General features: G+C 46.8%; 1 protein-coding gene across 3 annotated transcripts in view; it reads left to right on the top strand.

Moving 5' to 3' along the window:
• The window catches only part of COL14A1 (collagen type XIV alpha 1 chain), a 248,413-nt gene that overhangs the window by 102,906 nt on the left and 131,593 nt on the right, over nucleotides 1–13,914 (top strand). For all 3 annotated transcript variants that reach the window (XM_075352910.1, XM_075352908.1, XM_075352907.1), the window contains exons 9-12: nucleotides 3,215–3,376; nucleotides 9,130–9,281; nucleotides 9,423–9,552; nucleotides 11,300–11,445. In XM_075352910.1, coding sequence (XP_075209025.1) covers nucleotides 3,215–3,376; nucleotides 9,130–9,281; nucleotides 9,423–9,552; nucleotides 11,300–11,445 — 590 coding nt within the window. The remainder of the gene's footprint in view (nucleotides 1–3,214; nucleotides 3,377–9,129; nucleotides 9,282–9,422; nucleotides 9,553–11,299; nucleotides 11,446–13,914) is intronic.

Below are 13,914 nucleotides of genomic sequence, written 5' to 3'. Positions count from 1 at the left end.
ATGGGTTCACTTACTGTGGCCAAAGGACATTTATTTGGAGCGAGTTTCTAAAATTTTGGCAAAACACATATGGGCATAGTTATCTATACTGTCTGTTTCTTAGACAGTGCCAACTTACACAAGTCAAAAGGGAACCTGTCACTAGCTTCATACTGCCCAATCCATGGCATCATAGATCAGGGCCAGTCTGCATGATTGCGGTCAAGTATGTTTTTGCTACGATTCCTCTGTGCAGAGCATCTTGCACACAGGTGATGCTCTGCCGCTCCTTCCTGTACTACAGAGCCGGCAGTGACATGTTTCCTTTGTGAAGAGCATTTTGCATTTGGACATGTTCTGCTGGGAGCACTAGCTGATTGTTGGTTGTTTGACAGCACAGGATTCCATGCAGGTTCTGGGAGATGCTTTTACTCAGCCGTTTCATCTTCCTGGTAATTGCTCTGTTTCGTTACTGAGCATGCTCTCCCAGAACCTCGCCAGTTGTACTCTCTGGTTCTGCAGTTGTGCTCTTGGCTCCTGTTCGTGCTTGTGTTTTCATCTAAGTTTCTTGACTTGGGACCGTTGTTTGACTCCTCTCTGCCCACTCCCGTTTCTTGTCGTTTCCTTCTGGCTTCTGACCTCGGACTGTTAACTGACCACGTCTCTGTTTGCTCCCTGAATCTAATACGTACCCTCCTGGAATTCTGACCCTCGGTCTGTCACTTGATTGCGTTTCTGCTTACTCCCTGTGTCCTGTCGTGTCCTCCTGTTTCCTGACCCCGGATTGTCTCACTACCCTTCCGTCTATACTATCCGTAAGTAGTGACTGGCATCACAGTTTTCATCTGAAACATCACAGCTTTTCCAAGAAAGCAGAGTTCCAGAGTTCGAAATGCCAGCCAAACGCTGTAGGGAGAGATCTGTCTACTCCAGTGTTTCCCCGGCCAACAGTTCTCCAGAAAATTGACAGGTTTCTTCTACTGCATGTGTACATATGGAGAGACCTGTCAATCAGTATGAGCGGTACAGGAGCAGCCGGCCAGGGGCCACGTCGGACTAGTCAGATCTATCCCTATAGTCCCTGGTAAGAATCTAGTTACAGGTTCCCTTTAAAACGCACCAAATTTAATATCATAGTGGTTTATGCTTTATGATATATTGATGTACAAATCTGGTCCATCTCTATATTACTGCCTAGTCTAAATTTATGCCACTTATTACTTCACCTATTTTGTGCTGAAAAATTTTGCCAAAATTTTGAGACATATTTGGGATGTGCAGTGTTGCATGTTTAGGCATTGCCCTTTTCTTGCTAAGTCGTCCCCATTGATAAGTTGTACTAATTTTCATAAAATATGGTGCAAGTCATGAAAGACATTTTGTGGCACAAATTGCAGCAGAATTCTGTTGCAATTAGATTAATAAATCTCCCTTGCTATTTTTGCCACAATTTAGGGAAAACGGGAAAGGAAAATTTAACCCTGGGTGCAATGTGTGAACCCACACTCATAGTTTGTGAACCCACACTGATACTTTTGAGTAGTAAGTTCCCAATTATAGAGGATCCACGGGAAAAAGAATTGTCATTACATGTGCGCTGCAGACAAGAGGACAGCAGAGAATGAGGAGATATCAGGCAGAGGTGCATGGAGGATGGGGACTGTCCTGTGTATCATTATGTGTATTTCTAAATACATTTTTTGGACAGTAGGTAGCCATTGATAGAACTGGCAGAGAGGAGGAGATGTTGAGAAATAATGAGAGAAATGAATTAAGGATAGATTAGAGAGATAAAGTACAAGAGTGTTAAGGGCCATTAACACGCTGCGACATCGCTAACGATATATCGCCGGGGTTACGGTGTTTGTGACGCACATCCGGTGTCGTTAGCAACATTGTAGCATGCACCACCTATGAGCAACCTAAAACAATTGCAAAAGAGGCAAAAATCGTTGGTCTGTGTCACGTCGTTCATTTACCAAAAATCGTTGTCTGGTGAGTAGCGAGGTTGTTTATCGTTCCTGTGGCAGTACACATCGCTATGTGTGACACCGCAGGAACGAGGAACTGCATTGTACCTGCGCCCGCCCGCAATGAGGAAGGAAGGAGGTGGGCGGGATGTTTGTCCTGTTCATATCCGCCCCTCCGCTTCTATTGAACGCCTGCCGTGTGACGTCACTGTGACGCTGCACGAACTGCCCCCTTAGAAACGAAGCGGTTTGCCGGCCACAGCGATGTCACAGAGAAGGAAAGTGCGTGTGACGGGTGTAAGCGATGTTGTGCGCCACGGGCAGCGATTTGCCCGTGACGCACATCCGATGGTAGCAGGTACAGTTGCTAGCGATATCGATAGCGATATCGCAACGTGTAAAGTACTCTTCAGAGTTGGTAGCAAAAAGGATGTTGTAGTAATCTAGGTGGGAAATTATGAGGGCATATGCATGAATTTACAATGACTGGAGGTATAATACATTTGTTAAGAAAATAACCCATCGGTCCATACAACCTTCCCTAGAAAACAAGAGTTAGGGGTACTTTACACGCTGCGACATTGCTACCGATATATCGTCGGAGTCACGTCATTAGTGACGCACATCCGGCGCCGGTAGGGACATCGCAGCGTGTAACACTAATGAGCGACGATCAACGATCGCAAAATCGTTCCAAAACGGGGATACGTCGTTCATTTCCTTAATATCGCTGCTGCCACCAGTACGATGTTGTTCGTCGTTCCTGCGGCTTCACACATCGCTGTGTGTGACACTGCAGGAACGATGAGCATCTCCTTACCTGCAGCCGCTGGCAATGCGGAAGGAAGGAGGTGGGTGGGATGTTATGTCCCGCTCATTTCTGCCCCTCCGCTTCTATTGGCCGGCCGCTTAGTGACGCCGCAGTGACGTCGCTATGATGCCGAACTCACCTCCCCCTTGAGGGAGGGATTGTTCGGCGGTCACAGTGACGTTGCTGACAAGGTATGTGCGTGTGACGTTGCCGTAGCGATGTCACAGCGTGTAAAGTTCCCTTTAGAGTTGGTAACAAGGGTGTTGCAGTAATCTAGGTGGGAAATGATGAAGGCTTATATACAAATTTTGGATGACTGGAGGTGTAATACATTTAAGAAAATAACCCATCTGTCTATACAACCTTCCCATTACTTTGGGGGTGGTGACAATTTTCATTTCCTGGTATAATATCATCTTGTTTTTCAATTTTATCTCCTCCAATCCAATTAAAGGTGTGAAAAATGCTGATGTTAATGAACTGAAGGAGATTGCCTCAGAGCCAGACAGCAACCACGTGTACAATGTGGCCGATTTCAACATCATGAACTCTATTGTTGAGTCGCTTACTAAAACCGTGTGCGAGAGAGTGGAGGATATAGACATCACAATTAAAGGTAAGTGAGGAGAACCATAGATTTTATCGCCTCCACCAAGCCTCCACTAAGCTCAGATGTAACTACAGGGGGTGGAGAATTAACAATCGTACCCAGCAGTAGACCCCTAGGCCCATCTGCCCCAGAGGAGGACACCAGTATTAGGTTCTGCCATATATTTTGCATTAAGACCCTTGCACTTAAAAGGGGTTTTTAGGTGAATTTTTGTTTTTAGGGCACTGGCATTCTCTGTCTAAAAATAATAAGTCAGCCTTATTTAACCAATGCAGCATCAATACTGTTTCTCTGCATCTGACCCTGGTCTTTGACATACACATCTACTACACATGGCCACTTCGTGATTTTGTACCGTCTACATTGACATGACTGATGAACCCAGAGATTGACCTGTTGAAGTCAAGATGTCACTGTGAAGACACAGCCCTATTAATGTCTGTCAGTGGTTAATGTTCTCAATGTGGCCAGACATGGGTCCCTTATAGTTTTCGGCTGGAATCATTGGAGCCTTCCATTTTCTGAAGTTGTGTATTGCTAATTTAATGTACATCTCCTCAGCCTCTCTGTCTACCTTATTCAGGGGAGAATTATACCGGAGAATTAACTGTGCGGATTGGAATGCCACCCAATAAGAGCACAGCCTTATTCTAAGAATCCAGTAAGACCACAATACCCTGGGACGAGTGCCCAAGAGATATAAAAAGGGACTGCCTGAGTCATCAGGGTGTTCTTTTGCTTCATGGGTTTCGGTCCCGGTTGGAAGTCCATTATCCAGCCTAGGCACTTTCTCGCCGGTTAGGGGATCAGAAACTGGATTCTAGTGTGCAGGAGTACTGCCGAGGGTTCTAGGATTTGGCTGGAAGAAACCCAGGTTGGGACAATTCGGTTACCTGGCTATGGACTTTGCTGTGCTCGTGACGCTTCCTACTTTTGTCACTATCCTGTTCCTGGTGGGTGCCTGCCAGAAGCAGGGTGATGCTGGTTTGGGGTATGTGGCCCAGAAGCTCCAAATGTATGAATTTTCTACTCTTTATTGAGTTAGCGGACGGGTGAGACTCTGTTGCCTGTCACATCATGTGGTTTGCATGGTTTTGTGTTATATGCCCTTGTCTGTTGGGGATCCAATAAAGTCTATTTATTGTGGTTCTCGCTGTAACGTCCCTCCCACAGAGGAGTGAGGAATTAGTCACTGAGTGGTGCAGTAACAGATTGTAAGCTAGGTGGCACTGAGGACACCAGAGAAGGAGGGAAGTCAGTCAGGCCGGGGTCAGGACTGAGAGGATGCGACGAGACTCAGTTAGCAGACAGGAGCAAGGTCGTAAAACTAGCCGGGGTTCAGGTGACCAGGAAAGTACATACAAACAGAAGGGACAGGCAAAGGCGTAGTCAGGAGGGGAGCTGAAGTCGGGAGTCAGACGGGAACAGAAAAGTCAGGGGGGAGAAAGAAGGCAGAGACGAGTCAGGGTTCAGTCTGGGGTCGAGTACCAAGATCAAATCGCTGAACAACCAGGAGCCAGGTTACCGCAACTAACCACAGAATATGACTGGCGCCACTCCGGGTGGGAACACTCCCATATAAAGCAGAGCAATACCCACAAGAGATGCGTTAGATTAAGACCCTTCCACAACCGGCGAATGACCAAGTGCAGGGAATGGCCCGTCACAGGGCAAAGATTAACATTAATACAGCACACAAGACGCGGCACAAATGCGTATATAGGCTCCGCAGGAGGACACAACAGAATGCCCCGGAACAGGAGCTGTACCGCAAGTCAGGGCCGCAACATCCGCACCCTGTGTTGTCTGAGTAGTCTTCTGCCCACGGGTAAGAAGTTTGGGTGTTCAGTTTCTATGAGCCCTGGTCCATGTGGTCTTTTTAAAGGCGGCCGGGCCAGTGGACGAGAGCACCCACTGACCTCGCGTGTCTCTACAGCAGAGGTCCCCAACTCCAGTCCTCAAGGCCCACCAACAGTGCAGGTTTTTGGGATTTCGTTAGTATTGCACAGGTGTTAATGTAATTACCTGCCCAGGTGCTGGTTCCAACAGCAGTGCAATGCTAAGGAAATCCTGAAAACATGCACTGTTGGTGGGCATTGAGGACTGTAGTTGGGGAACCCTGCTCTACAGCACCACTGCAGCCGCATCAATAAAGAGCAGGGACAGTTGCAGAGAGGCAGCGATGAAGTGGTAGAGGAAAGTGAGACTGATTTAATTTTTTTGAAGCTACAGTATGCCTGTGCCCTATGAAAATCAGACTTGGAAAACCCCCTTAAAGCTTTACTTCTGATCAAGTGGGATTAGAGTTAAGACGTTTCCTGAGTTGAAAGACAAGTGAGCGTCTGTACGTGCATGTTACACATCCCGGGGCCATCAGCTGGCTCTTTATAGCCCTGTTTGTTGGGTGGATATAATGTGACAAGGATAGTCATCTCTTATATTTGACTCTATTGCCGACAAATCCGTTCATGACAATAAATCAACATTATCTATGGTGATGACTCATTAGTTTCTCGGTTTTTAAGACCTTGCTATTGTTTTTCACAACTAAGGATTACTCCTCCCCAGGGCTAGATTTTCGCAAAAAAGTCAGTAACGATTGAGGCTGAATAATTATTATTAGTTCTGCTATTATAAATATATTCCTTCTAGACCGGGCAATATCCAGAGAGAAATCGGACAAGAGATGGCCACACTGGGTGACGTGGTTACCTTCATAGTATATCTGTGCCAGTTAATCTCAATACCAAAATCCATCCATCAGGTTTTTGGCTGGCCCATTTTAATGGTCTGATTTCTTTACTAGCCATGAAAGTAACCAGGCAGTGCAATTTCACCTATAGTAATCCTCTTTTTCCATGACTGGTTAAGGGTGACACAGTTGTTGAGATATTTAGGTTCTCTGTGGCTGTGTCATGGTGGTTATGGAGATAGCAGGGGGCAGGGGCTCCTACACTTGCCCTCAGACTAGGGGGGCCCTAGCTATCCCTGATTTCAGAGTTACCTCTGAAGGTGAGGATGTCTGGGCCGCCTTCCTGGCCCTGAACTTGACCAGCCCTGATCCTATACCCCCTCCCACCTAGCCCAGGGAAGGGTTGGGAAAAGAGTGTGATTAAACCCACAGCAAAAGACAAACAAGTGAAACCAAGACTCCATCTCACAGCACACTCACATAGAGGTATAAGACAACAAGTGATAAGGAGGAAAATAAAAGTAGGGAGGAAACAACAAAACAACAGTTGACCTCCACAACAACTCCAAGCACAAAGCAATACAATCATCAGAGGACTGGGACATAACAGCACAAAAGACAAACACAGCTATGAACTATAGTTGGCATAGGTAGCCAGATTCCACCATCTTAAAAAGGTAGGGAGCAAATATTATAGGCTTCCAACAACATGTGATTCCAGAAGTAACAAGCAGGCTAGCAAAGATTAAAGGGTACTTTACACGCTGCAATATCGGTACCGATATCGCTAGCGAGCGTACCCGCCCCTGTCAGTTGTGCGTCACGGGCAAATCGCTGCCCGTGGCGCACAACATCGCTAACACCCGTCACATGGACTTACCTTCCCTGCGACGTCGCTCTGGCTGGCAAACCGCCTCCTTTCTAAGGGGGCGGTTCGTGCAGCGTCACACGGCAGCTGTCCAATAGCAGAGGAGGGGCGGAGATGAGCGGCCGGAACATGCCGTCCACCTCTTTCCTTCCTCATTGCCGGTGGACGCAGGTAAGGAGATGTTTGTTGTTCCTGCGTTGTCACACATAGCGATGTGTGCTGCCACAGGAACGACGAACAACATCATACCTGCAGCAGCAACGATATTAAGGAAATGAACGACGTCTCAACGAGCAGCGATTTTTCACGATTTTGCGCTCGTTGATCGTCGCTTATTGGTGTCACACGCTGCGATGATGCTAATGGCGCCGGATGTGCGTCACTAACGACATGACCCCGACGATATATCGTTAGCGATATCGCAGCGTGTAAAGTATCCTTAACTCTTGCTCGCTTGACCATGAATGAGTCCACAGCTAAAAATTTCTTAAGGGATATCCTTAAAGGGATATTCTTAGATTTGAAAGTTATCTGGGAGATAAGGAATAATGTCTCAATCACTACCTCCCAGCATTCCCAATTATTGGAGCTTTGAAGAGCCCTGGCTGAATGGAGAGAAGGTGAATCATGCGCTCAGTCGGTCTTCTGCACTCTCTTTAAGACCTCTTGGAGCGGCAGTGCGTATGATCAACCTCTGCTCTATTCAGATAGGGCTCTTCAGAGCTCCGGATCTTGGAATCGGTAGGGGTCCCAATGATTGTGAAGTTATCCTTCATTCTATACATGACTTTCAAACTAGAGAATATACTTTTCATGAAATGGAAGGTAAGAGCAATAAAGGACATATCTAAAGGTTAAGCTGAGGTCCAGGTAATGGTAGCCAAGACGAGTCAGGCATGCAATACAGGAGTGAGGCCAAAAGAGTAGTCAACAATCTATGGGGCCTGACAGTCATAGGGCAAATATGCTTAAAACTACCACTGGTGTGTAGTCGCATTAAATAGTCTACTCTTCTCACAAATTGGCCATGTGCTCTACACATGAGCCACTTGGCGTCCTTGCTAGATCCTCTGCAAAACTGTGGTGTATGGAGAGGGAAAGAGATAGTGCTGTTCCATGATGGAGTAAGTAAACCCAACATACTCCAGATATGTGGAGGATATGTTGCATGGTTGGACTGTAGCGTTGGCATCCCTGCACCTCTTGCTCTCCTCTCCGCAAGGATGTGCCCTTACTCACCACCGCGGCCAGCTGTCTCCACGCTGTCCGGCGTCCCCGCGCTTCTCCACGCGGGTGCTTCCTGCTTCCCTCTCCCACGGTCTGTGCACGCCGCAGAGGGCCTCCTGGAGTGCTTCTAGGGCGTGCTCACACACCGCTGCCCTTCTCTTAAAGGGCCAGTGTGTCAGTTCCAGGAAGTAACTATCAGCCTATTGCTGAGAGGCACTGGGTAGTTAAAGCACTCTCCCACTAGGGGAGGTGCGTGATCAATATCTTGTTTAGTTAGTTAGTGGTCCGTGCTCTAGCCAGCTAGTTTTCAGGTCCCTTTGTCTGTCCTGTTCTGCTTGTACCTGGTCCCAGCCCGTCCTGCCCTATTGGCACCTGGTTCCAGTCCTGTCCTGCCTGTACCTGACTCCAGTCCGTCCTGCCCTGTTGGCTCTAGTTACTCTGACTGTGTCCGTCTTGGCCTTGCCTTCTGCCTCAGCCTCTCCGGTGGTTCCTGTTATACAGTATTAGCTACTCTGCCTGTCAGTCATGGCCGTGCCATCTGCCTCAGCCATCCGGTGTTCCCAGCCTTGCTAGTGACTCTGCTTGTCCACCCTGCTTGTGCTGTCTTCCTCAGCTACCATGGTGGTCCCTGTCTACACTAGAGACTCAGCCTGTCCTCACCTGCGTTTGTCCCTGCCCTGGGGTCAGCTGCCACAGTCCCAGTCTCTGCACTGGGAGTAGCACCTAGCACCCGCTTCGCGGTGGGTATTTAGTCAAGCCCCTCCCACTGAAGGGTTAAGCTCGTGATCCAGTGGGTCCACTTCGGCCCGCCGCTTTACCATCTCTGGCAACGAGCGTTACATGGACCAAAGTGAGACTACACACTAACCGAAAATTCAGAACTTCCTCAATAGGCACATTGGATAAATGGTGACATGTCTGGTTTCAGAAAATGGATACTAAGATTGTCGACAATTTTGTTTTTGTTTCAAGCGGACATAGTTGAGGAAATTGGATCTCCATCTGAATTAGTAACATCAGAAGTAACGGCAAGAAGTTTCCGCGTTAGTTGGAGTCACGCTCCAGGAAATGTTGAAAAATACCGTGTGGTATATTATCCGACCAAGGGAGGACAACCAGAAGAGGTAAGCACTAGCAATATAGGCATTGCAATATTATTACTTTCTAACATGAACTGATTTGGTCACCAAAAGTGCCTGTGTGTTCATCTCTGATATCTACATTGGGTTGGTTCCTGCACATATTAAGGACTGTTGGCTTTACAGGTTATAGTAGATGGCAGCGTGTCCACCACGGTGCTCAAGAACCTGATGTCTCTGACAGAATATCAAGTAGCCGTGTTTGCTGTGTACTCTCGGAGCACTACGGAAGGACTGCGCGGTGCTGAAACCACATGTGAGTAACGTCTCCTTCATACAGAAGACATTTTATGTTTTTGCCTAAGGAACATAAGATGTTTCTATGGTTGTGGAACAAGTGTGGTACTCATTGTAAGTCATAAGGTCATAATAGGGTTTCTTCTAGTGCATGAGGCCTCTACTGTGCCACCACATACCTGCCAGGGGACGCAGTGGCACAGCTTGGTTTTGTTTTTTGGCATGCTGCTAAAAAACAAACTTCACTGATAGTCTAATATTGCAGCCAGCTACATTTTTTCCCATTAGTGTTCACTTCTTGCAGTATATATACCAACTGCCTTAAATTTGCCGGGACTACTCCAATTTTTTGGGAAACAGTTCCCACAAATTTGCAGCCTCCCACAAATGGACAGCGCCATAGATAATAGGTTGGGGCAAATCATCCATGAGTTTCCAATCCGACTTCCCTCTCCAGAGAAACTGTATATTTAGCAAATACGTAGAGCCATGAAAAGCATTTGGCACAGGAAAAAAAAAATCATCAGACTCGTCTGCATTGAATTTTGGCAAAATCCAAATAAATAAGAAATAATCCAACTAGTCATAAATTAGAAAGGCAAAATATTGTCTTATTGTGTGTCCTCTATTGTTAATAGGTTTATCAGGTGAATTACAAAAAGCATCAGCAAAACCCATAAAATCCAGTCAGTATGAGGGAAACGTCCTACTAGATGTCAAGTAGTTATAGTAAATGTACAGTTCCTGTACCGTCACTCAACTTGATCTCATTTGATAGCTAATGTGATAACTGGATAATTTTCAAATAAAGTGATCCCTAGATTATGTTGTATCACCCCTGAAAAAAAAACACTCCAAGTTGCCAACCACAAGATGTCTCTCTTCTGTATAAAGAGCAGTCCACTGCCTGCTGTTGAGGGTAATCCGTCTGTAGCAGCAGAAACGTCAGGATGGGTTACAAGAAGTGGGGACCAGTGTTTATCTGTTTACACAAAGTGGGGGGGGCGTTATCTATCTATACAAAGTGGGGTTGTGTGTTTATCTGTCTACACAAAGTGGGAGGGTGTTTATCTGTCTACACAAAGTGGGGGGGTTATCTGTCTACGCAAAGTGGGGGTGGGTCTTTATTTGTCTACACAAAGTGGGGGTGGGTCTTTATTTGTCTACACAAAGTGGGGGTGGGTCTTTATTTGTCTACACAAAGTGGGGGTGGGTCTTTGTCTCTTTATACAAAGTGGGGGCTTATTTTAGTCTCTACAAACAGTAAAGGTGAGTCTTTCTCTCTGTACATAAAGAGGAGACTGGTCATTGTCTCTGTACATGAAGTGGGGGTGGGTCTTACTGCCGCTACAGAAAATGGGGTGGGTCCTACTGCGCCTACAGGAAATGGGGGTGGGTCTTACTGCGGTTACAGGAAATGGGGGTGCGTCTTACTGCCGCTACAGGAAATGGGGTGGGTCCTACTGCCGTTACAGGAAATGGGATGGGTCTTACTGCCGCTACAGGAAATGGGGTGGGTCTTACTGCCGCTACAGGAAATGGGGTGGGTATTACTGCCGCTACAGGAAATGGGGTGGGTCTTACTGCCGCTACAGGAAATGGGGTGGGTCTTACTGCCGCTACAGGAAATGGGGGTGGGTCTTTTTCTCTCAACAAGAAGTGAAGGCGGCTCTTTGTTTCCCTACAGGAAGTGGGGGTAAGTCTTCTAGTTTCCTTGTTCATTGTTGTTACAATAAGTATTATTACTTTATATTATTCCTTTTTAGTGGCATTACCCATGGCCTCCGATCTTGAACTGTATGACGTCACTCACCGAAGTATGAGGGCAAAATGGGTCGGTGTTGCAGGTGCTACTGGGTATATGATCCTCTATGCTCCTCTCACAGAAGGATTGACTGCAGATGAAAAAGAGGTACATTGAAATTTCACAACTAAATATTTAAATGGTCAGTAGACACTTGATGTTTATCATGTAGGAGATGTATTTTTTTGTCCATTAACATGAATCCAAAGAGTGTAGAGCCACCTTAAAGGGAACCTGTCACCAGATTTGGTGACTATAAGCCTGCGGCCACCACCACTGGGCTTATATACAGCACTCAACATTCTGTATATAAGAGCCCAGGCCGCTGTGTAGAACATAAAAATCACTTTATAATACTCACCTAAAGGACGGTGCAGTGCAGACTGGTTAGATGGGTGTCTCCGTTCTCTGGTACTGGCGCCTCCTCTTCCGACCATCTTTGTCTTCCTTCTTCTGAAGCCTGAGTGCATGACATGTCCTATGTCATCCACACTCGCCAGCATTGAGGTCCTGTGCAGGCGCACTACAATACTTTGATCTGTCCTGCTCAGGGCCGATCAAAGTGCGCCTGCGCAGAACCTCAATGCTGGCTAGTTAGTGTTGATGACATAGGACATGTCATGCACCCAGGCTTCAGAAGAAGGAGGACATTTCGAGAGCAAAGAGGAACTTGGGTTAGAACTAGGGAAACGTAGGAGGAATGCATGTTGTCTCAAAAGGTTAATGGTCTAGAAGTTTTTTCAGTGGTAAAAGTAGATTTAGGGAAAGTACAAGAAACGCGTATTTGCCAATTTAGGTAACTTTTCACTATAAGCTGTAATGTGTGTACATGTGGAATAACACTATTTCTGGCGATTGTATGACTTGTATTACCAGATTTCCCAGCAGGCTCCACCTCTAATGTTTAGTTATCTCTAAACTAATAGCTACTATGATGTCTCAAACTCCCAACATACATAGAAATAAGCGTCTCCTACTCTCCTCTCTCTACGTAGCACACAGATTCAGCACTTGATGAAGGATATGATACAGCAATATTGAGCAGTGTAACTGTGAATCCAGCTCTAGATTGAGATAATTTACTAGAAGGATGTAGTCCTGCTTCTCTACCTCTTTTTCATGGACTTCAGTAAATAGCTGTAACCTGATTCCTCAGTTAGCTAGCAGTCATTTTTGTCATGGCTCAATTTGGGGATTCAATCCAGTGGCATGGTTGGTTCCTCTGTTTACTGGGCTATTGCCTTTTCTTCCTTATCTACATCCTAATGGTTCCAATTATCTTAGGGGTACTTCTCACATAGCGAGATCGCTAGCGAGATCGCTGCTGAGTCACAGGTTTTGTTACGCACCAGTGACCTCATTAGCGATCTCGCTGTGTGACACTAAGCAGCGACCTGGCCCCTGCTGTGAGGTCGCTGCTCGTTACACACAGTGCTGGTTAATTTTTTGCTCGTTGCTCTCCCGCTGTGAAGCACACATCACTGTGTTTGACAGCGAGAGAGCAACGATCTGCATGTGCAGGGAGCAAGGAGCCAGCGTCTGGAAGCTGCGAACGCTGGTAACCAAGGTACACATCGGGTAACCAAGCGAAGCGCTTTGCTTGGTTACCCGACATTTACCTTGGTTACTAGCGTACGCCGTTCTCAGGCTGCCTGTGCTGTCTGCCTGCACACGTAGCCAGAGTACACATCAGGTAACTAAGTGAAGCACTTTGCTTAGTAACCCGATGTGTACCCTGGCTACGAGTGCAGGGAGCCAGCGCTATGCGGTGTGCGCTGGTAACCAGGGTAAATATCGGGTAACCAAGCAAAGCATTTTGCTTAGTTACCCGATATTTACCTTGGTTACCAAGCGCAGCATCGTTTCCACGAGTCGCTGCTGGCTGGTGGCTGGTCACTGGTCGCTGGTGAGATCTGTCTGATTGACAGCTCACCAGCGACCATGTAGCGATGCACCAGCGAATCTGACCAGGTCATATCGTGGTCGGAATCGCTGGTAAGTCGTTTAGTGAGACGATACCTTTAATTCTCCTTTCTTGTTTGCTCCTCTCCAGGTGTTTCTTCATATTGGCCTACCCAATCACATTCGGGTTGGGTTTTATATGTTCCTTGCTGGCTATACCTTTAGGTGGACTTGAGTTCAGGAGTTCCAGACTTGCAGTTTAGGGGTTCACTTTATTGGGCAAACCCCAGTTTATTTCCTGCAGAGAATTGTTTTGTTTTTCTTCCCAGCACATGTTTTCTTCACCGCTTCTTGGTTTCTGGTTGGTTTGCCTTGATCTGCTTAGCTTTCCATCTCTATCTTATACTAGCTGTAGTACCTGGCGTTGCCCGGGATAGTAACTGTCTCTCTCCCATTCTCCGTCTGTGTGTCGCTGTCTGTCTCTTTCCTTGTCTGTCTGTTTCTATCTCTCTGTATTTGCATCAGTCTATCTGTCTCAATCTCTGTATCTGTCTGTCTGTCTCTCTCGGTCTCTTTGCCCGTCTGTCTCTTTGCCCGTCTGTCTCTTTGCCCGTCTGTCTCTTTGCCCGTCTGTCTCTTTGTCCGTTTGTCTCTTTGTCCGTCTGTCTCTTTGCC

The sequence above is a fragment of the Anomaloglossus baeobatrachus genome, chromosome 6 (assembly GCF_048569485.1).
Source record: "Anomaloglossus baeobatrachus isolate aAnoBae1 chromosome 6, aAnoBae1.hap1, whole genome shotgun sequence".
In the NCBI taxonomy this organism is placed as follows: domain Eukaryota; kingdom Metazoa; phylum Chordata; class Amphibia; order Anura; family Aromobatidae; genus Anomaloglossus; species Anomaloglossus baeobatrachus.
The sequence above is the reverse complement of the archived record's forward strand: the minus strand, read 5'-3'. Positions and strand labels throughout refer to the sequence as shown.